Below are 25,013 nucleotides of genomic sequence, written 5' to 3' on the forward strand. Positions count from 1 at the left end.
TACGTGGGTCAGTGTCGAGGCAAAGCCAGCTTTGTACTGACCCTCGTTACTGAAGCAGTCCAACATGAAGTGGTTAGCACACACATACAAGCTAACATGAACCGCAGCCGGCACATTGTCATTAAAAATTAAACACAACCACGGTCTCTTCTGATGTTCTGTAGCTGGGACAGAATATAGGTACTGATGTTGATTATTATAACCAACAACAGAGCAATTGCGTGTCTAACTCTAAGCGACGACGTTGCGAAACACTGCTGTCTCTCCGCTGGACACACCGAACTTCACCTCGGGGATGAACGCCCCCCTCCTCAGATATCTATCACCGCACAGTGGAGGTCGGACTATGATAAAGACTCTTTTCATTACGTAAAGAAAGGAGCAGAATCTGAACAGCCTGTAGGAGCGCCGTGTTACCAGTGGGTGGGCTGCAGAGACCATGCAGGACTCGCTTGTTTTCCTCATTCTGGGAGTTGGCAGGCTAAGGGAGGACCTGCTTATATATGTAGAGACCAGAGAAAACATGTTTTTTATGATATGGGACCTTTAAGCAACTTTCCTTTTAAAAAGTGTCAGCTTGTCGCAGCGTGGTTGTACCAGTCTGTCTGTCTCTGTCTAAAGAGTGTCTTACTTGCCAACATTTATGACAATATTTTATTCGCGTACGAGGGAGTGAGGTCCAATCAGAAGTGGTCACTCAGATGCATGTTAATGTCAGGTGTGAACTGACAGACTCAGAGCTGTCCACTTGTGTTTAGGACAGGTGTTGGTACACCTTGTCGCTGCAAGTTCACAAATTGATGATACCGTGTAAACATTCTGTCACTAAATTAACTCCAGTCCTGAAGGCTGACCATATAGTTCAGAGCAAATATTTGCATGTAGTTAGATTTAAGTCCTGTTAGCCCATAAATTATATCAATATCAGATATTTGTGTTTGGGTAACTTTATGTTGCATTCGTTCTTACTGTATGGAACACCTCATGTGATCCTGTCCATCCATAGAGGTATTTATACCGAGACATGGCCAAGAGATGGAAAAGCTCACTGTATCACTGGATGGAGGTAAGAAAAGAAATCTACCATGCAAATACTCTGGAAACAATATATCTGTGGTCCAGTCTGTGGTGTAAGACCAGGCTTACAATCACATAGTGAGTATTCAGTACAAAGTGTGGATGGAGGACACATGTTATTCAATGAAGATGTCTTCAGTGGGGCACGAGTAGCCAATGTTTTCCTTGTAATACTGCTGGAATGCTCTCCTGTTGGACACCAGAGAAGAGAAGAAAAACAGACCATCACAAAAACAGAACAGATGACAGCACACATGTGTTGAGTTGTGGGCAGCTGGGACTTAGGGATAGAGCCAGCATCTTGTTATCAGAAGTTCGCTGGATCGATTCTCCTGGTCTTCATGTCGAAGTGTCCTTGGGCAATATACTGAACCCCAAACTGCTCCTTATGTGCAGGTTGGCACCTTGCATAAGCAGCCACTGCCATCAGTGTATGAATGCAGTATGAATTACTGTAAGTTGCACTGGAGAAAAGCGTCTGCTAAATGTAGTTGCATTTTCATCTGCATGACGCCCAACTCAGCGTATCAATTTGCAGTGTAATAAGTTACTGCCAGGTGTTGGACTGCTATACAGTGGTGATAAGGCAGCTGACTTCATTTGTAGCCTGGGATTGTACTGCCAGGTTTCACTGCTTTGCAAAGCTTTCTCTTGCTTCTGACAGTCAGGTACATAAGCAGCTGATACATAGACACGACTTCAATAACTTGAGTCACAAACTGGGAACAAGTGTGTCCAGGCTGTGTCCAGAAAAGTATCCTCTTAAAACACTTTTGTTTTCTTTTTGTGTGTTCGCAGTGTGTTTCTGTGTTTGTGTTGAGCTTTCGGGGCCACTGTAGACAAATCTGTGACTCAAACTGGACTTTCTGAATTGTATTTGATTGCTTCACAGGCACTGGCATGTCAGACCCACCAGGCACCCTCTGTCCCCTTTTTACCTTTTTTTTGTAGTCTGAAGGAAATAATTCCATAAAAACTACTTGTTAAGTCCTTGAAACCTTCCTTTTTTTCGGGACTCCTCTCAGAGATATCTGTACCTGAGATTTTGGCCTTCATCATTGGAGGTCAAAATCTATGCTGTGCTTTCGCTGACATACAGTTAATATGCTGTCAGTGTTAACACTTCTGTGGATCTACGTGTAACAGCTATTATGTGCATTGACAAATGCAAGTCAAAAACATTCAGAGATATAATCAGATAAAATATTAATAGTAAACAATGTATTGTTTCTTACCCTACAGACTCAGCCAAAGGATGTAATGTTGTCTCTGACATCATCACATGACAGGCGAAGCGCTGCTGGTCAGGATGTTTGGTGATGAAACCAAAATACCTGAAATGCAATAAAACATGCAGTTCGGCTTTACTTGTAAATAACCTGCTGTAGCTCATAGAAATCTCCTTAATTGTCTGTTGAATTAAATGCCATGAACAGACTGTGCTGAAAACATTCAATTGAATTTTTTGTAATACATGATATGTGTGTGTGTATGTGTGTGTGTGTCCCACTCACTTGCTGTATTTTGGATGACACCCACAGAATGAGATGTTCTTCAGCTGGAAGAAATGGAAACACTGGTCCCCCTGAGAGAGACAAAGAGACAAAGAGGTAACGTTTGTCTAGTTGTGTGTGAGGCTCCAATGTAGGGCTAAACCTGAAAGAAACACCTGGGATATATATCCAAGTTGGCACAGTTCCCCTTACCTGTAGTTACTGCTGATTTCCACTGTAGAGCGCTATACGCCTAACTACTACAGCAAAGTAGCTTTTTCCAGCTGCAGGTTTTCCATTAGGTGTGACACTCAATAAGGTAGGTAGGTGTTCTATTTCATCCTTACTGACCGCCAGAGGCGGTGCTTCAGCACTGAATGTCTCCAACTCGAGCATGCACAGGTCGAGTGTTTATACCAACAAAGTCACCTGTGACCCCTGATGATACCGGCAAGCCTATATCTTCCGGTGACATCAGAGGATCTGTTCCTTTTCATCTTCTCGCTTCACAGATAGACGTACGCCAGTGAGCTCTAGCTGAACTAAACACGTACTTACTGCTGCTTCGTCGCTGGTAGCCTTGCGACAAACTGTCGGAGCTGCGAGCTGCTCGCCCTCCAAGGGCTGCGATGAGCTGAGACGGGAGTTTTGTTGCGGTTTGCCGCAGACACCCCTTCGGATCACCATCGGTTCGTCTCTCCAACTGGCTGAGTATACCAGGCGTAGTGTTACGTTTCCTTTGAGTATCTATTGTCCATCTATTGTCTTTCTCAGTTTGCTTGTATTTGAACCAGTTGTCACCATGCTTGGTGACCACTCCTGCTCGGCCTGTCTGGCCGCTCTGCAGTCTGAAGATAGTCATGATAGGTGACCTCCGTGCCTTGGCCTCGATCACCTGAGGGAGGGGCTTTCAGAGGACCTGTGCATGAACTGTAGCTTCATGCCCCGGGCAGTGCGGGTTGCTAGACTGGCTGAGGCTGAACACCTGCTGGGCCATGCTCCGGAGCCGGACCACTTGACCCCTGCCCAGCGATTGCCTCCAGCACTGCCTAGCCGACCTAAACGTCGGGCTGCAGAGGCTGCGGGCGCCTCCTCTGGGAAGAGGGTCAAGGAGTCTAAACTGGCCTCCAGGGTGGACCAGTTGACTGAGGAGCTAAATCAAATGAAGTCCCTCTTCCTAGCCATCCAGTCTGGGACTGGTGCAGTGGATGTGGGTGCTCCTGCTCCCCCTGCCGCCATGTTTGAACCAGAGGAGGATGTTCTCTCCGTGGCTGCTTCGGGCCACTGAGTTCGCTGACTACGGGGCGGATGTGGTCCCCCAGGACGCTGCCTCCCACACCTCCGGGGCGAGCTCCCGTTCCTCAGCCTGCAGTTTCAGTGCTGGGTCCGAGAATAACTCCATGGATGCCATCATTTGTATGGCCCTGGCCCGTCTGCAGTTGGATGTTCCGCAGGCTCAGCCGGCTCCCGCCAGTGCTTTCTTCAGGCATGGTCCAGCCCCTGCCACCTTTACTGTGCCTCCGTCAGAAGAATATCTGAGGGAGTTGCACGCATGCTGGAGAGATACTAGAGCCCTCTCTCAGGCAACATCAGATGGCCGGACCCTGGCAGCCATGCAGGATGCAGCCAAGTTCGGCTTGGCCCATTTGCCAGCGGTTGAGCCGGCTATAGCGGCTCTGATTGTTTCGCCCGATGAGGCTCTGAGAACGGATGCCAGGTGTCCACGCCCCCAGTGTCGGGCCACGGATGACCTGCTCTCTAAGGCCTATGACGCAGCAGCACGCATGGGACGCATTGGCAATTCCCTCTCGCATCTGATGCTCGCTCTCTCAGCATCCCTGCAGGAGGCTACGCTGGACGCTTCCGTCCACAGCTTCAGTGACGCATCTCTGCAGGCATTTGCTCTGATGTCCAGAGAACTGGGGCGCCTGATGTCCACACTTGTCCAGGCTCGCTGCCAGGTGTGGCTGGCACAGTCGCCTCTCACTCTCATCCAGGCCGGGCAGACTCGGCAGCAGCTCTCTGGGCTTCACAGGAGCATGCCTCCTCCCAGCAGACCTGGGGGTTCTTCAGCTCCCCCCAGGCGCCGCTCTCAGCCACAGACTCCCCCCAGTGGCTACCCTAGGTCTCAGCGACCGGTTCAACAGTCGGCTCAATGATGTCCTCAGGGCTTTCGAGCCCCCGAATGACTGCCCTCTAGACAACCTCAGAACTTCGACGCTGCCCGTCGTCCCCCCGGGGCCTCTAGAGGCCGGGGGACCAGGCGCTGAGAGTCCGGGGCCGGTCGTCGGCTGTTTTTCCCAGCAGCAGCTCAGCTACTGGGCTGCTTCCACCAAGGACCCTTGGGTGATTTCCACCTTAACCCACGGGTGCAAACTTCAGCTCCGACGCCGGCCCCCTGCCTTCAGCCGGGTCAAGATGACCATCATACGCGACCCGGCAAAAGCCCATACCCTCAACCAGGAGTTGTCCGCCCTGCTGAACAAGGGTGCCATCGAGCCAGTAGGCCCCCTGTCACCCGGGGGGTTCTATTCGACTTACTTTCTTGTCGAAAATAAAGACGGCGGACTCCGCCCTATCCTCGACTTGAGGGGACTCAACCGGTTCCTGAAAGTCCTGAAGTTTCACATGCTCAGTACTGCAGAGGTTCTGCGTACTGTTGCCAGAGGGGAATGGTTTACCTCAGTAGACCTGAAGGATGCGTACTTTCATGTCCCCATTGCACCACACCACAGAAAATTTCTGGGGTTTGCCTTTCAGGGCCGCCATTTTCAGTTCAGGGTTCTCCCGTTTGGCCTCTCCCTTTCTCCACGGGTGTTCACCAGGTGTGTGGCGGCAAGCCCTCTCACCCCTGCAGTCGCGGGGCATGAAGATCCTGCAGTATCTGGGCGACTGGCTGGTCTGGGCACCATCCCGGTCTCAGGTGACCCGGGACACAGCGATTCTCCTCTCACATGTGGCCCAGCTCGGCCTCAGAGCGAATTTCCAAAAGAGCTGCTTGGTCTCCTCACAGAGTGCACTCTTTCTGGGGGTGACTCTGGATGCTGTTGCCATGAGGGCCTGTCCATCACCTCGGCGCGTGGACGACATCCTCCGCCTCCTTCTCCTCTTTCAGGAGGGCCGCTGCTTGCGCTATGTCCAGTATATGCGCCTCTTAGGCAAGCTGACGGCTGCTGCCACTGTGGTTCCCTTAGTGTTGCTGTCACTACGTCCCCTTCAGAGGTGGCTGAACAGCTTCCACTTGGATGCCAGGCGGCACTGGCACAGGAAACTCAAGGTGTCACGGCGTTGCCTCCTTGCTCTGACCCCTTGGTGGGAGAGATCATTTCTCCTTCAGGGCATGCCCATGGGCTCCATTGCATCCCGTCGGGAGACCGTCACAACAGATGCATCCCTCTCAGGGTGGGGTGCTGTGTGGCAGAACTGGACAGCTCAAGGCCTGTGGCCTGCACAGGGCCGCTCGGACCATATCAATGTGCTGGAGCTACGGGCAGTGCACATGGCACTGCAGCTTTTTCTCCCGTTCCTGAGAGGGAGGCATGTGCTAGTACGGTCGGACAACGTCTCAACCGTCTCTCACATAAACCACCAAGGGGGAACCAGATCTGCACGGCTATTGCAGGTGTCCCGGGACCTCCTGTTGTGGGCGGCCCCCCGCCTAGCCACCATAAGGGCGATGTATTTGCCTGGGGAACGGAACCAGGCCGCAGACTTCCTATCACGTTGCAAGCCTCCACCGGGGGAATGGCGGCTTCACCCAGAGGTGGTGCTCAATATCTGGGACGTCTTCGGCAGGGCAGAGGTGAATCTCTTTGCCACAGAAGAGTCGACCCATTGTCCCCTCCGGTTCTCCTTGACAGAGGAGGCCAGCCCTCTGGGCCAGGATGCTCTCGCCCACGATTGGCCAGAGGGTCTTCTCTATGCCTTTCCCCCGATGCCTCTGATTCCTCAAATACTGCAGAGAGTCCTCCAGCAGGGCCACAGGCTGCTATTGGTAGCCCCCTTCTGGCCAGGGAGGACATGGTTTCCTCTGCTGCACAGGCTGTGCCGCGGCTCACCATGGCGTCTCCCCCACAGGATGGATCTCCTGTCTTAGTTAGGGGGCCCGGTCTGGCATCCCTGTGCACTGTGCAATCCCAAAAATTCTGGAGTTCCTACAGTCACTCCTGAATGGCGGACGGTCCCCTGCTACTCTGAGGGTGTATGTGGCAGCCATCTCCTCTCGACACGCTCAAGTTGACGACAACACCGTGGGGTGCCACAGACTTGTGTCCCTTTTCCTAAAGGGAGCCTTGAGGTTACAACCCCCAAAGGCACAGAGAATTCCAGCATGGGATCGAAATGGGTGTCTGCTAAGACTGCCTTTCTGCTTGCCATCACTTCAGCAAAGCGTGTTGGGGAGCTACATGCTCTCTCTGTGAGTGACTCATGTCTGAGGTGGAACTCAGATGGCTCAGGGGTCACTCTATGGCCGAATACAGCTTTTCTTCCTAAGGTTCTCTCATCGTCGAACCTTAACCGACCTATCCACCTGGCACAGTTTATTCCCCCCGCAGGGGAGGAAAGGTTAGGACTGCTGTGCCCTGTGCGGGCCTTAAGAGTCTATATAAATTTGACCGCAAGCACGAGACGGTCAGAACAGCTGTTCGTCTGTTATGGTGGTCCTAAGAAAGGCTGTGCTCTCTCCAAGCAGCGTCTGTCGCATTGGATTGTGGATGTCATCACCCAGGCGTATGAACACAGTGGTCGCCCCCTGCCATCCGGGGTGAGGCGCCACTCTACTAGGGCTGTCTCTACATCATGGGCGGCTCTGCGTGGTGTGCCCCTGGGGGACATCTGTGATGCGGCATCGTGGGCATCACCAACTACCTTCTCCAGATTCTATCGGGTGAATGTGGCCACTCCCCACCCACTGGGTGTGGCCCTGCTGCCCACCTCTACTGCTTCATCTCACTGAGGTATGTATTGGCATTCCTTGTGACCTTGTTGTTATGGGTCATCCAGTGCTGAAGCACCGCCTCTGGCGGTCAGTAAGGATGGAATAGAACGAAAGTTACATATGTAACTACGGTTCTATGAATCCTGGATGACCGCCAGAGCGTTCTGTCACTCAGAATCCTTGTGGTTTCGCGAGAAGATTCTGCAGGAACAGATCCTCTGATGTCACCGGAAGATATAGGCTTGCCGGTATCATCAGGGGTCACAGGTGACTTTGTTGGTATAAACACTCGACCTGCGCATGCGCGAGATGGAGACATTCAGTGCTGAAGCACCGCCTCTGGCGGTCATCCAGGATTCATAGAACCGTAGTTACATACGTAACTTTCAATATATAGATAAAGAAGTGCACGTACCCTGTGAACAGAGTGACACTGGTCCTGCACGCTGATCTTCACACCCTTCAAACTGACCTCCAGCACACAAGGTGAGGGAGGATGACTGGCTAACCGCCTGTTATATGCCACCTGTTAACACAAATAATCAGGAAACATTACTCCAGAGTTTACACTAACAGCACTAGGATGTAGTGTTAGGCTGCACATCTTCAGACAGTCTCTCCCGGAAGCCATTTATACTGTTGCACTAGTGGCACAGTTCTAGTTTAAATCAAGAATGGTAAAAACAGTTACGACAAAACAGATTTAGAATCCTCATTTAAAACCACTGAAAGTAGATTATTGTACTTACAATACACTTTGTAATCTACAGTTGTAATTATGTGTATCTTTATTTGTGTTCATGTTTAAAATATTTTCTTGTATTTATCATATTTCAGTCGGCAGTGCAGAGATTCCTCGTGAAGAGAGTAGATAAAAAACTAAAAAAGAAAGAAAGGAGCTGGAACCAATAAAAGTTGAACATTTTTGCTTGAAAAATTACTGAAACGTATAATCAGTATTCAAAATAATTATTTCTTTATTTCTTTCTTATTACAGTGGTGTTACACTTACAAAATGCGGGGCCACCAATTCGCACAAAACACCAATTCCCACATAACGTTGCTTTAAGACAGTCAGAAATCAGACAGCTTTGTTCAGTGAATGTTATCATAATTCACCTTTGTTAATCTATCTATAAATACAAGGAATCTCTGTCTGTCTGTGTGTGTGTGTGTGTGTGTGTGTGTGTGTGTGTCTGTTAGTCAAATATCTCTGTGGATCAGGATCACACTGACCCGAGACTTTCAACATGGCTGCTGCGTGGTTCAGTGGTGTGCATCTAAGCATTTGTTTGGACTGCAATGATACCGTGAATAAATTATTTCATAAATGCTTTACAAATTCCGCCGAGCATTGTCCACCAGAGCCACCACAGTCACGTGCGCACCAGAGCCAATCACTGCACACCGTGGCCACGTGCGCACCAGAGCCAATCACTGCAGAGTTCTAGCCCACGACAGACCTGAAGAAACAAGCGGATTTATACCTGCAGCGGCACGAGCTGGACCGGGATTTTGCCAGCGGTTCGGTCCGTTCTGTTCTGTGCATCTAAACTGACTGCTGTGGATTAATGAGATTAAACGAGTCCGGACCGAGTCTGTTCGGGTCTGAAGAGATCCGGAGACGCGCGGACAACAAAGTGGAATCGGAATCTGTGGATGTTCGTGTGTAGCTAGCCGCTAGCTAGCTGCTAGCCGCTAGCCGCTAGCTACTAGCTACACGGCCCACCTCCCGAGGCGACGGACCGGACGCATCGGCACGTCCAAAACCGAACCTAGGGTAAATAATGTCCGCCACGCTTTTTCGTGAACATTGCCATCACGTTTGCTTTGTGTCTGGTGCAGGAAGAAGAGGTAAAAACGGGCTTTTGTCACGAAAGTGTCCAAGCAGCAAGTTTGGTTGTTGAGGAACAGGAAGTTGTGGGAGGGACCTAGGCGGATGATTGACATGCAACGACGGTCGGTGTGTAGACAGCGATATTGAGAGTTGAGAGATTAGTGACATTTAGCGTGTTTGGAGTGTGTAGTTAGTGTGTTATGTAGTGTTTGGTGTAGTGTGTTTAGTGTGTAGTGGAGTCGGTTTTTTGTTTAATGAGTCAGAATGAGGAGAAGCTGAATGTGGAGCAGGCAGTGCAGCTCTTCATTCAGCTGGAAGGAGCTCAGGCAGACCTGAGCATTGCCTGCATTTAAATGTAAATAGTTACATATAACTTTGTAAATTGTTTAAATGTATGCACAAATTTAGCAAACAACAATTTATATTTGCATTATAAGTAAAAAAAAAAATGGTTTGTTAAACATATTTGTGGTTTTCACAGTAAAAAACTTTTTCTACTCTGATTTTATGTTTTTTTTGTGATTTTAGGTCCATTGTGTCAATACAGTATGTCAAAATGAAAAAAGAACTGTACAGTCACACATGTGAGGTTGTGCTGAAAATAATGACACCAAGTAAATAGCTTTTAAGGTGAAATATAATGGCAAAATCAAAAATAATCAAAAACGGCTAATTATACCCTGGAATATTGGATTTCACAACAAACCTAAATATCCCTGACGTCCCACCTTCAAACACAGCCTCATTTGGCCATCCATGAAAAAGCTGCTTAACCTCCCACTTTTCTATAGGAATACACTTTTCTTACGGGCACTGCACTAGTACACGTAAGCAACAGAAGCACATGTGTTGTGTTTCTGTAGTGCTGCAAAGAAAAATCTATCATTGGATTAATTGTCGTTAACTTTTTGGATCAAAACTCATATTTTTTTTCATTAGTTTGAGTGATTTTTTTTTAAGCCCTAAAAGGCAAATCTGTCTAATTCCAACTTCTTAAATGTGAATATTTTCTCTATGAAAGTAAACTGGATATTTTGGGGATGTGGAAAAAAGAGAACATTTCTGGACTGACAAAAATTGTCCCTTTTTTTCTGACTAAAACAAATCAATTAATTGAGAAAAGAATCAATTACTGCAGCGTTGCGTTTCTGTAGATATCTGCGGCTATTGTCTTCCACTGATTTCTTTCAACTGACTTCAACTAAATTTACCAAATCCGAGTAACTGGAAAGAATATGGTTTACTGACTGCAATTTATAAAAAACAAAAACCTAATTTATATGTTAACACCCCTAATATTGATGCTACACAAATGTGCAGCTATTGTGTGTTTTTCAGGGTTATGTAAGAGGTTAATTATTCCCCTAGTGAGAATTCAGAACACTTGTTTGTGTTATATGAGTGAATTTCACCACCAGAATCAATACATCTATCTTATGTGAAGTAAAAGCAAAGCATGAAGTGAAAAGATAGAACAGATCTCTGTACAAACTAAGCCTGAAACTGAAGTAGCCAGCTCTGTGCTGTAATATTCTTAATAAGGATTTAGTCTCAGTGAAGTGATTAGCTGCAACAGGTACAGCTCTGCACAGACTGCATACAGCACAGTGGATTCAAGCCAGTTAAAGGGCTAGTGTGACCAAATCTCAGATTGTTTTGGTTAAATTTGTCTCGGCTTTGTGATATCTGCCTCTTAGATATCTGCCTCTACCCCAATGCAACAGATGAATTGTGAATGGTTTTAACAGTTTTTCTCCTTTCAAAGAAACTCGTAATGAAAAAGGGAATCTCAAAACCAAACCAAATCAAAACTAAACATCTACAAGGCACCCTCTTCAGAAAGGGTGCATGCTGACGCAATAAGTTTAGCAGCTACAGTGAAGATTTGGGCTCTCAAAAAGGTGTAAATACCATTTCAATTTCAATTAATTTGTTATGTCTTTGGCTTCCAGAGACTTGGATTATATCAGACAAGTTGTATGGAGACTATTTGTGTATTTTTCAGTTGTCTTTTTTAAGATCCCTAGACACATTCTCCTCAGTTGTTCAGGAGAATGCTGTAATGCTGTTTTGCTGTGAAACTCCAGACATGGTTTGCGGACTATGTAACTTCACTTGACTATTCATCAGCATGGGGGAGGATGTAGAATGTATAATTACAACGAAAGAGGCACTTTTAAGATTTACCGTAGTTTTGTTTTCGGGCAAGCTAATTTTCAATGGAGTGCAGGGGCACTCTGACGCTAGCGTCAAAATTGCTATTTTTAAAACGCTTAGAAGGCTTGACACAACATGAAACTTTGAATCGTAGTATCACCAGGGTCTCTGCACATGAACACGAGTATTGAGAACATTGTTTGTGTACGAAGAGTTTACTGAAAAGAGTGTTTTTGAACTACTTACCATTGGAGCTGGACCTCCGGCGCCCCGCCGTAATGGCAGACAAAAAGTGTTGATCCCTGAGTACGACCTAACAGACAGGAGAGCAACGGTGGACCTCCTGCCTGTTAGGTCGCACTGGGGGATCGCCACTCTTGGTTTCCATGACGGTGGCGCGCCGGAGGTGCTTCTGCTAACGTGAGTTGTCCAAAAACCTTTTTAGTAAACTCTGCATACACAAACAATGTTTTTAATGTTCATGTTCATGTGTAGAGACCCTGGTGATACTACAAGCAAAGTCTCATGTTGTGTCGAGCCTTCTTAGTGATTTAAAAATAGCGATTTTGATGCTAGTGTCAGAATGCCCCCTGCACCACATTGAAAATTAGCTTGCCCGAAAACGAAACTACGGTAAATCTTACAAGTGCCTCTTTCGTCGTAATTATGCATTTACACGAAGGTTTGACTCGTATTCAATCACAAATAAAGCCTTGGTTGCTTTTTGGCGCGAGTTTCACTTTAAGCCTGAAGCTTTACGATCAAAACTGACCCCAAGTCTATTTTGTATGGAAGCCACTGTAGCATTAGGTGCTAATTCTCTGAGAACATGTCACTGTGATTGAACATTTCATTTGAAAAGTAATGTCAATATTAGATTTACAGTAGTAATGTCAAAATATATAATACATCATTTTAAAAAGCATTTATACTTTTCAATCATTTTTCATTTATTTTTTGCCTATGCCAGATGATTGAGGTTGGTGTCTTAACCTACCACTATATCCCCGATGCTTACATGGCTTTCATTGTGTGGTTCTGTTTTTATGTACCTTCTGCATGGCAGCACACAGCACATCGTTGCCCTTGTGGATAGGGACCTGAACTGACCCCAGGAATCGCACCAGGAACTGCTCTACACAACCATCTTTCTGGACTGAGAAAAGAAAGCAGAACAAGGAAATGTTAAACATACGTCAAATGTTGTTGATGATGAAGATGTTTCTGTTTTTAAAATCCAGTTCTTTGCAGTTCACCTTGGCTAACATCTTTGGCCACATTGACAGCGTAGAAGGCAGGGAATATGCCTGTAGCTCCGGTCCTCATGTTGTAACCCTGACACCACAGGTCCTCAGACTGGCTCAGCATTAACACTGGGTCATCAGTCTCTAGGCACAGCTCATCTGCATGACGAGGGACAAACCTAAAGACAGGAATAAAAATGCACAGATTATAGTCTAATGTGTTTGGACATTTCCTGAAGAGAGAGTGCGTGTGTGTGTGTGTGTGTGTGTGTGTGTGTGTGTGTGTGTGTGTGTTTAACCTGTAGACAGCTCTGTGGCTCTGATGTCTCTCCACTCCATCCAGCACACAGGAGAATAGACCAAATGACACAGCACCTGAATGATACAGCATTTATGTTACCCTCAACTGCCTACACTTTGTCTTTTGTTTCAAATTCATAATTTCATTACATAGATAGATAGATAAATTAATAAATATATAAATGAATAGACAAATAAATAAAAAAATTCGATTAAAGAAATCAAGTGATTAAAAGTTGGTGGTGTGGTATTAAATGCGTCTGGCTGTTCCCTTCCTCTCAGCTTTCAGACCCTGAGAATGAATGGCCTAAATGCAGCACATAACACTATGGCAATAATTTGACAAATGTCATGATCTTGTAAAAAAAAAATGAACACATTAGTGTCAGTGAATGTAGCCTGGTTTCACACCCCTGATCCCAGATTTGGATGCAGTATTTAACCACAAACAGGACTGTTTCCAGTTTGTCAAACATTACTGGCACTCAAGTGGCATCGACAGGGCAATGTGCTGTGGTCAAAGAGTAGAAAAATTACACTCTGGGTCTTTTAGTTAAAGTGAAACTCTTGCCAAAATGCAACTTAGGCTTTTTTGTGAATTTATATGGGTCAAACCTTCGTGTTAAAGCATAATTACGACAAAAGAGGCACTTTTAAAATTTACCGTATTTTCATTTTCAGTTCAAACTCATTTTCAATGTGCTACGGGCACTTTTACACTAGCATCAAAATCACTATTTTTAAAACACTAAGAAGGCTCGACACAACATGAAACTTTGCTCGTAGTATCACCAGGGTCTCTACACAACACGAGCATTGAGGAGTTTTTTGACAACTCACGTTGGCAGATGTTTCCTCCACTAGCTGAACACTCCTAAAGCTTCGTTCCATATAAATGCACAGATAATTTGTTGTTTTGTTGTAAGCGAAAAACAATATTGACCTTGAAGTTGAAAAGGGATCCTCTTATAAGAAACGATACTAAAATAAAAAGCCAGAAAAGTCACGTGAGATATCGCGTTGCATTGTTGCTGGAAGACAGTAGCGGTCCACCTTAACTGTCCTCCATGTTACATCGCATTCGGAGATAGATACTTCTCAGCTTTCATGATGGCAGCTAGTGGAACAAGCTACTGCTAAGGTGAGTTGTTCAAAAACCTTCTTTTTAGTAAACTCTGTGTACACAAACAATGTTCTCAGTGCTCGTGTTCATGTGTAGAGACCCTGGTGATACTGCGAGCAAAGTTTCATGTTGTGTCCAGCCTCCTTAGTGTTTTATAAATAGAGTTTGACCCGAAACTGAAAATACAGTAAATCCTAAAAATGCCTCTATCATCATAATTATGCTTTTACACGAAGGTTTGTAAAATGTAACTTTGTAATTTTCCAGCATGATGGTTCAGGATCTCGATCACAACACATTATAATTGCACTGATTATAAACAGTCAGCAGTTACATGTTGTCAGTGCATTTTCTGATATCATAGATGTAAGTCTATTTGTCTGTGATACAGGCAGCTTTAATTGGTTAAGTGTAGTAATATGTGCCACAGGAGATGTTATTGTGTTTGATTTAAACCAAGTATGTAGAATATACAAACCAGTAGCACTATAATGGCCACTGTTGTTGGCAAACAGGTTAAGGAACTTCCTGCTTCTAGAGGCTCCGGCCCCTCTTCCATTGGACTCTTCTTCCTCTGAGGTCGTGGTAGATGTTACCTTGGACTGCTTGCAGATCCTTGCTACAACTTCCCTCCTCCTCTTCACCTCCTCCTCCCTCCTCCTCTTCACATCCTCTTCACTTATCTTCCTCATCTCCTCCTCGTCCCTTCTTCCCTTTACCTCTTCTTTCCTCCTCTCTTGGAGCAGAAAACAAGGAAAAGTCAAACTGATAGCAGCAAAAAACAAGAACCTGTCCCGACAGATGGTGCAGATTTGATTTCAACTTCAGCCAGCCTTCCCTCCTGAGGTTACACCTACACATTCATCGAGTAAGAGGTGTGGTGTTCTAAACATTATCTGTTTAGTGGTGTTCCACAAGGCTTAGTATTGGGTCCTCCACTCTGTTAGCTGATGGCAGATCTTATTCTGATAATATACAGATGACACAAAGCTCTATGTACAAACACAGTAAACTTTGTTTTAATGCCCTACCACCAGACTAGAGAGGACCTCTTTTTATCAGGTTGTGACAAGCTTGGATTCAAGGCAGGACATTTCAGCTAGTACTGCAAAGATTTCCAGAAAAAAATCAGAATGGATATTCAGGGTTCCTAGAAAACAATTCCTGATGATTTTGCTGACCCTGTAACCTGTCCTCTATCTCCACCACAATTAATTAGTATTGCATATTATAAGTCCTAAATAATTATGCAATGTCCACTTTTACAAAGTCTATCATAAAGGATGCAACAAAATGTGTCCACCTCCCTCTCTTTCTCTTTCCCTCTCCCCCTTTAAAATGACATTGGAGTACTGAGCCAATAAACTTAACTGGGAATGTAAGAAGTATAAATTACACTAAACATCTTTTCCTTCATTCAGATATTTAAATAAGAACTTCGACATGGGCGGATGGACATAGACATTTTCTGCTCTTTAATGAACTTTCCTTAGGGAGAGGGCCATCCTTACTGGTAGAAAAGCAAACGAGAAAAAAAGTCATCTGTGTCCCTTCAGCTTTTTAACTTTGAGACACTGTTGTAGCAACGTGTGATACTGCTGTATGCTCATCCATGTTAAAAAGGAATCAGTTTCATTACCTTGCTTCCTTACATCCTCCCTCTTCTTCCTCTCTTCCTCATACTCTGGGTCTTCCTCCTCATTGGCTGACTGATAGACTGTCTCTGCATCGCTGTCATCATTGTGCTCATTGTAACGGTGGAAGCAGTCCTTTAGGCTGACTAGCTGCAACTTAGCGTGTTCATCAACCACCAGAGTGTATTTAACAGAATCATAATTTAATCCTGCTGTAGCTTCACTCCTTGGTACGGTCTGAGCAGCCGCATGAGCTCCCTGAGTGACAGAGTTGGTGCCATTCACCTCAGTGTTATTGTCACCTTTTTCTCCCCCTACTTTCACCTCTGACTTGGTATAGTCTATTTCTGTTTTTTTTTCTGCAAGGCAGGTGGTTGGACCATTCTGGACATTCATGAAGGGAGTCAAATCTCCCTCCCCCTCTTCTTCACTGATGTCTGGGTTGATTCGGTGGGATAAAGAAGGATGCAGGGGCCCTGGAGGGGGGCCCTCTGTGTCTGAGCTGAGGGACATTCTGTTTGACCCGCCCTCGCTGCTGGACCTGGAGAGGGCAGGGGCGTTATCCTGGGTCCTGTCATGGTTTTGGCCTAAGAACACAACATATGGACAAAAGGTTGATACGAGGGGTTATACAGCAATTCATGAACTGCTTACTAACAGTATTATGCAGACAAACGTATTAGTCATGGGCATAAATCCCAGGGGGCACATGACCCTCCCATCCTGGCAAAAATATTATTTGTTCCTCCAATATTTCACTCTTAACACAACTATGTCATTTCAACAATGTTAATAACACACTAAAAGCCCCTGAGTCCCCCTATTCCTCAACAGTGGCACAAGATGGAGGTACAGTATGTGTCGCTGAGCTTTAGTTCAGGCAGAGGATATGTTACTTCTCAGACTAAATATGACAAAAACACATTTCTATTCATCCTCAGTCCTCATTTTCTATGCACTAAATTAAAGCTCACATGGCATGGAGGCATGTACTTAACTGAAAATTGTTTTTTGAGTATTTGTATACCACCTCACATATGCTTCATACCTTAAAGGAGTAATTTGTAAAATATAGCCAGAGTATGAAGATAGCTCCAAAAATATAGGGGGCAGCATATCACCATGGGAAGTAACAACTTCTGCTATTTGCCATCTATCCTTAGCTGTAGCTAGCTACTGTTATTTACAGTTTGCTGATGCAGCATTCTCTGGGACAACACATGGCAGTCTCAAGACAGGGGATACAGTACAGAGGCAATTTACTGCTGCTCTGATCGAGATTATCTCTCAGGGGAGAGGAAAACACAGCAGGTGGGGACAGGAGACGCATAAAGCAGCAGAGGAGAGAGAGAAAGAGAGTGGGAGTTGGACATCAGCAGTGGGTGTAAATGGCTGTAGAACCCTAATACTTTCACATCTTCCTCTGCGAACTGAGGATTTATTTGGACCAAACCAGAAGTGATTGTGGAGACAAACTGAGTTCTAGTAAATGTCAAGTTAGAATAATGTGTGTTTTATGATCAGTTAACCTCTTTTTATTCCTGTAAATGGATGTAAAATGATCCCAAAAGGCCTACCCAGTCTAGGCCAGAGTAGTTGCAAAGCAGTTTGGAGTAGAGACATGGCTTTGGGTTCTTTTGAAAAGTTAATCAGGTTTATTTTCCCAAACTGTCTATAGATGTCTAAGCATACTTAAGTATTTATTAATTTTTCTTGCCTAAATGTTTTAATGCATATATCAGCCTCCAGAAGACCTGCAAATGCTCCTATTGGCTAGCAAACACAATGGGTCCACATCATATAGACTTACATGGTCCAAGTTCTAATTTAATAACATTATCACTTAAAATAAACATTTGCCTTTATTTTTCTGAGAATATATCTAGGTGTCTAGCAAAAAAATGCCATTCTGTGAACTCAATATGCCTTGTCTGATAGTAACAGTGACAAAATCTTGCTATAGTTTGTTTTTATCTCCTTATATAAACTAACGTAGGGCATACAAAAATCATAAAGGGCTTAGATGGAACAACAGCTTATACAAAAGGAACAACTGATTAAAAAAACGGATACATTTGCGCAATTTCCAAGTTTAAAGCTTCAAAAACTGATATAAAATAAATGTATTACTGGATTTTAAATCTCATTGGCTACATGATGAATCAGTCATCTGATGCAGTGTTAGTGGCTCAGGAAAGAGGAGAAAGAAGAGAGAGCAGGTCACTCTGACTAACTCAGCTTTCAATCAAATGGCTACCATCTCAGGATGTCTGGTGTAGAGGGATAATGTTGCTGCTGTGAAATAAGAGGAATTCTCCTACAATTAAAAGCATTAAAAAGCATCTGAATCACAGTATTTTGCCATTTTGTCTCCATTCAATGATGGAATACTGTGTTTCGACAAAATATGCTACTGAAATGGATCTAGTGGACATTTGGGCAGGGGTAGTTCCTAGACTGGGCAATATGGGCAGCTGCCCAGGGTGGCATGAGAACTCGAAAAAAAAAAAAATCACTTTTGGACCTCTGCTCTCCCTACTGGTAGCAGGTTAGCGGTGAAACAAGGGAGTTATCTAATAGTGCACAACCAAATAGGTTAAACTTAATCACATCACAAATTGCTTCCACATCAAGAACATTTCAGTCATAACATAGATATCAAGTACATACAATCAAAATACAAGGGAAAATATAGAAACAATATAGTACTATATACAATATATATAAAAAAAATATATAATATACACAGTAAAATGCTTTAGTAGCTATAAAATAAAATACTGAGGTATCGAAGAGAAAGGTATGTGGAACATGAAGTGCAATAAGGTGCGCTAAAGGTGAGGTTTACCCAGGGGGTCATGCAAGTTAGGACTGCCACTGCATTTGGGGAATAAGAAAAGTGTTTTGCACGATGCACTAGTGAAACACCCAGACACTGTTGGTGAGTTGAATGGAATCACTAGAATCTAAACTTTCTAACCATGTAAGGCATGGCACTTCAACTGAGGTAATTAAGCTTGTTAAAAGAGATCAACTTGAATCAGGTGCTGTACTGTAGCATTTCTTAAGTTTAATAAGGACATTTGTTGTAAGCATATTTACTGTTTTGACATTGTTTTGTTTACATATTAAACTCCCAACTGAACCTATGGGGGCTATCAGAATATTGCCTCTTAAGGTACAAAGTAGTTTTAGGAAACAAGCTCCACACTAATCTTACAAATTACCCCTTTAAACATCGATGATCACATATGGTTAGATTAGATGGAACTTCCTCTGAAAAGTTATTTTGCAGCAGAAGGGAAAACTAAAGTGCTTAACAAAAAACAGAAATTTCACAGCACCACTCAGAAAAGCTCTTAATAATAATCACATGTTCTCTTCTAAATAGTTATTCTGGTATTGTCTACGTGACCATCTGATCTCTCAGTTTTAAACATATATACAGTAGTTGTGGCCAACCCAGAGAAAATCATCACCAGCTCTGCAGTTCCCCTCAGCTCAGCTTAAAAAAAAGAAGTCAGTCTACCCTCTCTTTAAACAAAGGTAATGAACACTGCCCCCTGCACTCTAAAAGCGGATTGATTACCTTGGTCCTGGGTCTTGTCCTGGTTTCTTGGTGCTACAGGCGTACGTGGGACCACCATGGCTGTCAAATAAACTTCCTGGGTAATTCCTGGCATGTTATTTGGCTTGACTCCCCCTCCTTTGTTAGCCCCTTTCGCACCTACTTTTCCTTTACCATCAGTCCCCCGGCCTTTCAGTCCATTTGCTTCTCTTGGCCTCTGATGTTCATTCCTGTCTTTCTCCTTCCCCTCACACAGTCTCCCCCCTCTTCTGTCTTCCTTCCCTACTGTCACTCCACCTTTTCCTCTGATGTCCAGCAGGCTTCTCTCTCGCATGGCTGTTGCTCCTCTTCCTCCTCCTCTCCCTCCGCCTCCTCCTACCCTCTTTTGACCTTTCTGTGTGCTGGAGGACTGTGTGTGTGTGGCTCCAGACACCTGTCTGTCCCGTGGTCGGGCGCGTGTGTCTGTGGTGGTGGCAGCAGCAGCCTGAGTGTTGGCTTTGGTCTTGGCTCCATTTGCAATGGGCGGTTTGGGGGCTGGGCGCCGCATGCTCTGCCGGACTTTGTCCTCAGCTTTTGGTTGTGCTGGTGGTATTAGATCCCCTTAACACACGAGTACAAAAACAAACAAAGTATTAGATTGTGTATGACGCATACAGAGAGATTATCAAATTAGCCAAAGGAAAGCAGTTTATTCTGCATACGAATTGGAAGAAAATTTAACGATTCATTACAAAATATTTCATCATAACACACACACTTTTCTTTCCAAAAACATGCATTTAATGTAATGATAAATTATCATTAAGGTCCTAGTTGTACTGATGCAGGAGAAAAACTGCAGAGATTAGGGGAATAAACAATTTTAATGTCAACTTTTTGAATATTATCGCATGCTGAATGTTCAAAAAAAAAACCTAATTAAGTCCTTCAACTTTGATCCACCAAAGCACCTTTTTACCAAATATGGTTTGAGATGTGACAATAAGACAATGAAGTATCTGGGGCTAACCCTACTCAAACTACAAAAGTGTTTAAAGCTAATAATGTCTCTTTAAATTTCAAAGCTAAGTCAGACAATTCCAGATGTTTCACCTAGTGTTCTTAGCCTAAACTTAAAAACTGAATCAGTAAAAATGGTTATTCTGCCTTCTACTCTATCTTTTTCATTCCCTGCCAAATGAAATAAATGACCAACAAGTAATTGAATAGGATAAGTTAATTTCTTGTTATATCTGTATTGGTAAGAAGCTAAGAATGAAATACAAAGTAATGCAATTATCGAAAGAGAAAGGGAGAATGGCGTTGTTGAACTTATCAGATTACTACTAAGCAGATCAATTAAGACCTTTTTGTGTATGTTTGTGATTCACACTTCAAGGCAAGGTGGAAGGAAATAGCAGAGGGAGAAAATGTAGGGACTGTTCACATCTGGTAGAAAGTAGTCAAAAAGCATAACCTGAGGGGTGCAGAGAAAATATAATGATGGTGTGCATTTGATGTAGATTTTATCCAAAGCAGGACAGACACCAGATTTAAAACATGGAATAATGGGCTAAAAGCATACTGTTTATTTTTGAAAGAGTTTTGAAACTTTCAAAAAAGAATATGGATTGAGAACCAGGATCTCTTTAAATATTTATGAGTAAGGCATCAGTTGAATGAAATTATGACTGAGGAATTGGAAAAAGGAGGCAGTGAAATACCAATGTCTTTGTGACAATTTGCAAATATGGGAGTCGACGTAGAGTGAGATGCAGAGTAATAAAAGTTTTTTAAGACTTTTTAAAATTCAAATACCCTACATGGTCAGAGTACATGGAAAAAGAATCAGGAATGGTTAGATTGGAAAACCACAGCTTCACACAGCTAGAGGGAATTTGGGTGGAAAAGCATCATGAGATTCTTCATTAGCCCTGCTCAGAAGAGACATCAAGATGTGGAAACAAATTGTTGGAGATCATGTGGTTCAAATACAGACAAAAATTACCATTTATTTTGGGATTGCCCAAAACCTACATCTTACTGGCATGAAAGTGTCCGTATCTCAAATTATTATTTCATTTGATGTTCTGACAATTTATTTGATCACTATAGCAACGAATATTCAATCTACAGCAGACAAATATTTAATGAGGATATTACTTGTTGGAGGGAAGAAAGCCCTGACCAGGGAGTGCTTACAACCAGACACTCCATTTTTAGAAGACTTACTTACTTACTTACTCTTTCTGTAACAATGCAATCAGAGAAATATAAGGGATTGTGGTCAAAATGGTTCGGGTACATTAGCTGACAAAGACCAGGCTTGCTTTAAGTATCTAAATTGCTATTTTTACTAGATTACTGAGGAGACTGTGCTGTGAGGAGATCTTTATGGACTAATGAGTGAGTGTGACATCTTTTATCCCTTTGTTCAGATGTTCATAATTGTTTGAAGCAAAATGAAAGGGAGAGCAACAGACAGGAGAAAGGCTTTCTTGAGTCATGACTTGGTACAATTGTTGGAGCGATATTGGGATCATCGTGTATTCATGTATTTATATGTGAAGTACTTTGTGTGCTTTGAATCTTGGACTATGTTTGAATTGAACTTAAACTAGAAAGGCTAGATCTGGGGTTCTGTGGTGAACCCCAGATAGTATAGTCAGCTTATCCTCGTGTCTTATTATCTTTTGTTTATAGAACAAATTATCCATGTTAACAGAGCTATGTCACTGATTGTGTGCAAATAAAGAAAATGGATCCTCTTCAGAGTTTATACCCACTAAGTGTGTGTTTCTTCATCTTTGTGTGTTTGTTGGGTTTTGGTGTTTTTGTATTTTTTGTCACACTCAGCAGGATTCATACCTGTAACATGTGGGGAGGAAGAGCGGGAGTCCTTCCAGCTGTCCTTCTTACCCAAAGAGTTGTTGTTGATGGTGTCCTGGACAGAGTGAATGAAGCAGAGCAGCAGTGTAAGAACAAAATCCAAGACATGACACACACACACTCACAAAAGAGACCCCTCCCCCCCTCCCCCCACCCACCGATGGCGTAAATTCCACGAAGAGGAAACAGCATCAACCAGGAAGTGAGTTTGACAGTCCAGCCTCAGCCATGCAGAGCGCTGACTCACTTACTGACATCCCATCATGCATCATCGCTGTATCACACACCGTTCTGTTACTATGGTAACTCAGTGTGTGTGTGCGTAAAAGAGGGAAAGATGGGGAATCAAAGTATCTCTCTGTTAAGCACATGCCCCTCTCTGATGATACCCTCTGTGAGCCTGACATTACAGCAGTTGTGTTGATTTCAATGTGCAGACAGGAAGCTGATAGTGCCAGTTTTATTAGTCAGGAACAGTCAGGATGCCATCTTTCATTTTCTGTCTGACACCGAGAAACTTCTCGCTTTTAGTAGCACATACAGAGTTACCATCTTCTTTTCTGTCAGAGACGCTGTGGATCAACGCTGTGATCCTTTCAGAGGAAGTGGTTGTGTTGAACTGGATTACACTGAACACATTCATACTACATATAATACTTATACGTATACGCATACAGATACGTATATGTATATAGCCCTCTTACAAAGTGCATCCTTTGCTGGACTCTAGAACATGAACTGTCAGTGGAACATGCCAGGTAAGCATGTTGCAGCAAATATTTCATTTGAGTGTTATGGATAACCACAGGGCTCACCTACTGTTCTAGGGTCAAACTCTACCTCTTTAAACACTTAAATGGACCTTTTAAGAATTTCCTGGCAACCTGCACCATGTAATATCAATGCAAGGTGCATCTATTACACACCATCTCAAAAGCAGGGCTCATCACAGTGTTGGACCATCAAATTGTGTTGTGATCTTTATTCCCATCTTGCTGCACTGCTATCACAAGGCGGCTGTGGCTCAGGGGCAAAGCCTATGTCTCATGGTCAGAAGGTCGCTGGTTCGATTGCCCTGGTCTGCATGTCGAAGTGTCCTTGGGCAAGATACTGAACCCCAAACTGCTCCTGATATGACTACTGCCGCCACTGCCATCAGTGTATAAATTACTTTAAGTGGTTTTGGACAAAAGTGTCTGCTAAATGCCCTTAAATGTAACTGATGGTTTCCTTGTTTAAAATGTTTGTTATGCAAATGTGTTGCAAAAAACTGATTGGAAACCCATTCATCTGTATACATGACCAAGAAATCTTTGTTCTCCAACAGACACCTAGCTGGAGAAATCTGCTTATTAAACTGGGGTCTTATTTACATGACATTTAACAGATCAGATTACTACAGAAAGCCTACAGCAACTCAATATTGTGTGAAAATATGCTACTGAGTGGTGGCAGATCAGAAAACACTCAGATTAATAATTTTTTAAAGGCCAACACATTGTTTTAGAAGACACTGACAATCAACCTGTGATGTCCTTTAGGTATGGCGATGAGTTGTTTTTCACTGCAGATTTGGTAGAGGTTTGGCAATTAGGCCATTCAATGAACACGAAATTAGATAATGTTAAAATTAAACAGTCACTAGCAATCACTTCCCAGCTACCACAGTCACACAAAACTGATTTTACATTTCAAAGGACATTTTGGAGAGAGGCAAGAGATAAAAGAGCAGGGAGATGTTTTCAACTACCAATCAACAACACTTATATAGTCTGGCTACTGCAGTGGTTATGAAATATTAGTTGATTCTAATACAGCCATGTAGTTTTTTCTCTTTTAAAACTGCATTTTTTGATTTATTTTAAAATTATTTTATGGATTTACATATAAATTAATCTCTTTAAATGTATATTCTTATTGATATTGTACGTAGCCCTTTTTGATTTTAAGCAACTTAATTATTTCCTAACATATTAAATTCATGTATAACCATATCAATGACTCCTGTGGTCCATCGGCTGTCCATCGGGGGTGGACCTCACACAAAACACAAACAAAAGGATAAAAAGAAAGTAAACAAACCTTATTATAATCCATCTGATAGATCTGCTTTAAAAATGAAACTTGTTTGGTAAAGATGTGAGGGTTTTTTTAAATAAAAAGATGGGTTAATAATGGCAAAACCAGTGACACACAATTGCTTAGATTTAAGTAGTTCTCCCTAAAGTGGCTCTGAGGGTCAAAACTCAATGACATTTCAGACAACACAATGACGTTTCAGGTCATGGAACAGATTAGAATCAAGCCTTTTCAATGATCTGAAATGTTGTGTTTTGACCTCCATAAACTGATTCTGATTCTAAATGCTTAAAGCAGATTGCTAAAAGTAAGAAACAATATGGATATATGAATGCACACGTAAAGTAGGGGAGACTGGGGACAGTTGCAACAAGGGACAGTTGCAACAAGCCTTATGTCTCCAATCAGAAACATGCTAGAGTGTGACACTCTCACTGCACATGCTCAGTTAGACCCTTTGCCCACCAAGAAGAAAGGGGCCATATTGAGCATCTGGTCCTGCTTCTATCAAGACAAAGTTGTTTTGGAGGTATGAAAGTAGCTTTTTTCATGAGCTGTATTTTTGTCATACTGTCCTGATCTTTTGTATGAATGAATCCAAACCTACCTAGTTTGAATCACTGTTTTGTTGACTATTAAATGACATGGTTTACATGTGTCAGTGTCAATGTGGCTAGCTAGCACATGGCGTTTT

The 25,013-nt window shown here is 43.5% G+C and overlaps 1 protein-coding gene across 1 annotated transcript in view; it reads right to left on the reverse strand.

Annotated features, from left to right (window-relative positions):
- Positions 1–929: 929 nt before the first annotated feature.
- The window catches only part of LOC115587240 (C-Jun-amino-terminal kinase-interacting protein 1-like), a 31,540-nt gene continuing 7,456 nt past the window's right edge, over positions 930–25,013 (reverse strand). Inside the window, exons 2-12 of the mRNA XM_030426951.1 lie at positions 22,220–22,295; positions 19,394–19,972; positions 15,810–16,391; positions 14,649–14,906; positions 13,047–13,122; positions 12,760–12,926; positions 12,556–12,659; positions 7,925–8,035; positions 2,592–2,662; positions 2,313–2,411; positions 930–1,266 (exon numbers count right to left, since the gene is read on the reverse strand). Of these exons, the coding sequence (XP_030282811.1) occupies positions 1,194–1,266; positions 2,313–2,411; positions 2,592–2,662; positions 7,925–8,035; positions 12,556–12,659; positions 12,760–12,926; positions 13,047–13,122; positions 14,649–14,906; positions 15,810–16,391; positions 19,394–19,972; positions 22,220–22,295 (2,196 nt within the window). The 3' untranslated portion in view covers positions 930–1,193. The remainder of the gene's footprint in view (positions 1,267–2,312; positions 2,412–2,591; positions 2,663–7,924; positions 8,036–12,555; positions 12,660–12,759; positions 12,927–13,046; positions 13,123–14,648; positions 14,907–15,809; positions 16,392–19,393; positions 19,973–22,219; positions 22,296–25,013) is intronic.

The sequence above is a fragment of the Sparus aurata genome, chromosome 8, assembly GCF_900880675.1.
Source record: "Sparus aurata chromosome 8, fSpaAur1.1, whole genome shotgun sequence".
Taxonomy (NCBI): domain Eukaryota; kingdom Metazoa; phylum Chordata; class Actinopteri; order Spariformes; family Sparidae; genus Sparus; species Sparus aurata.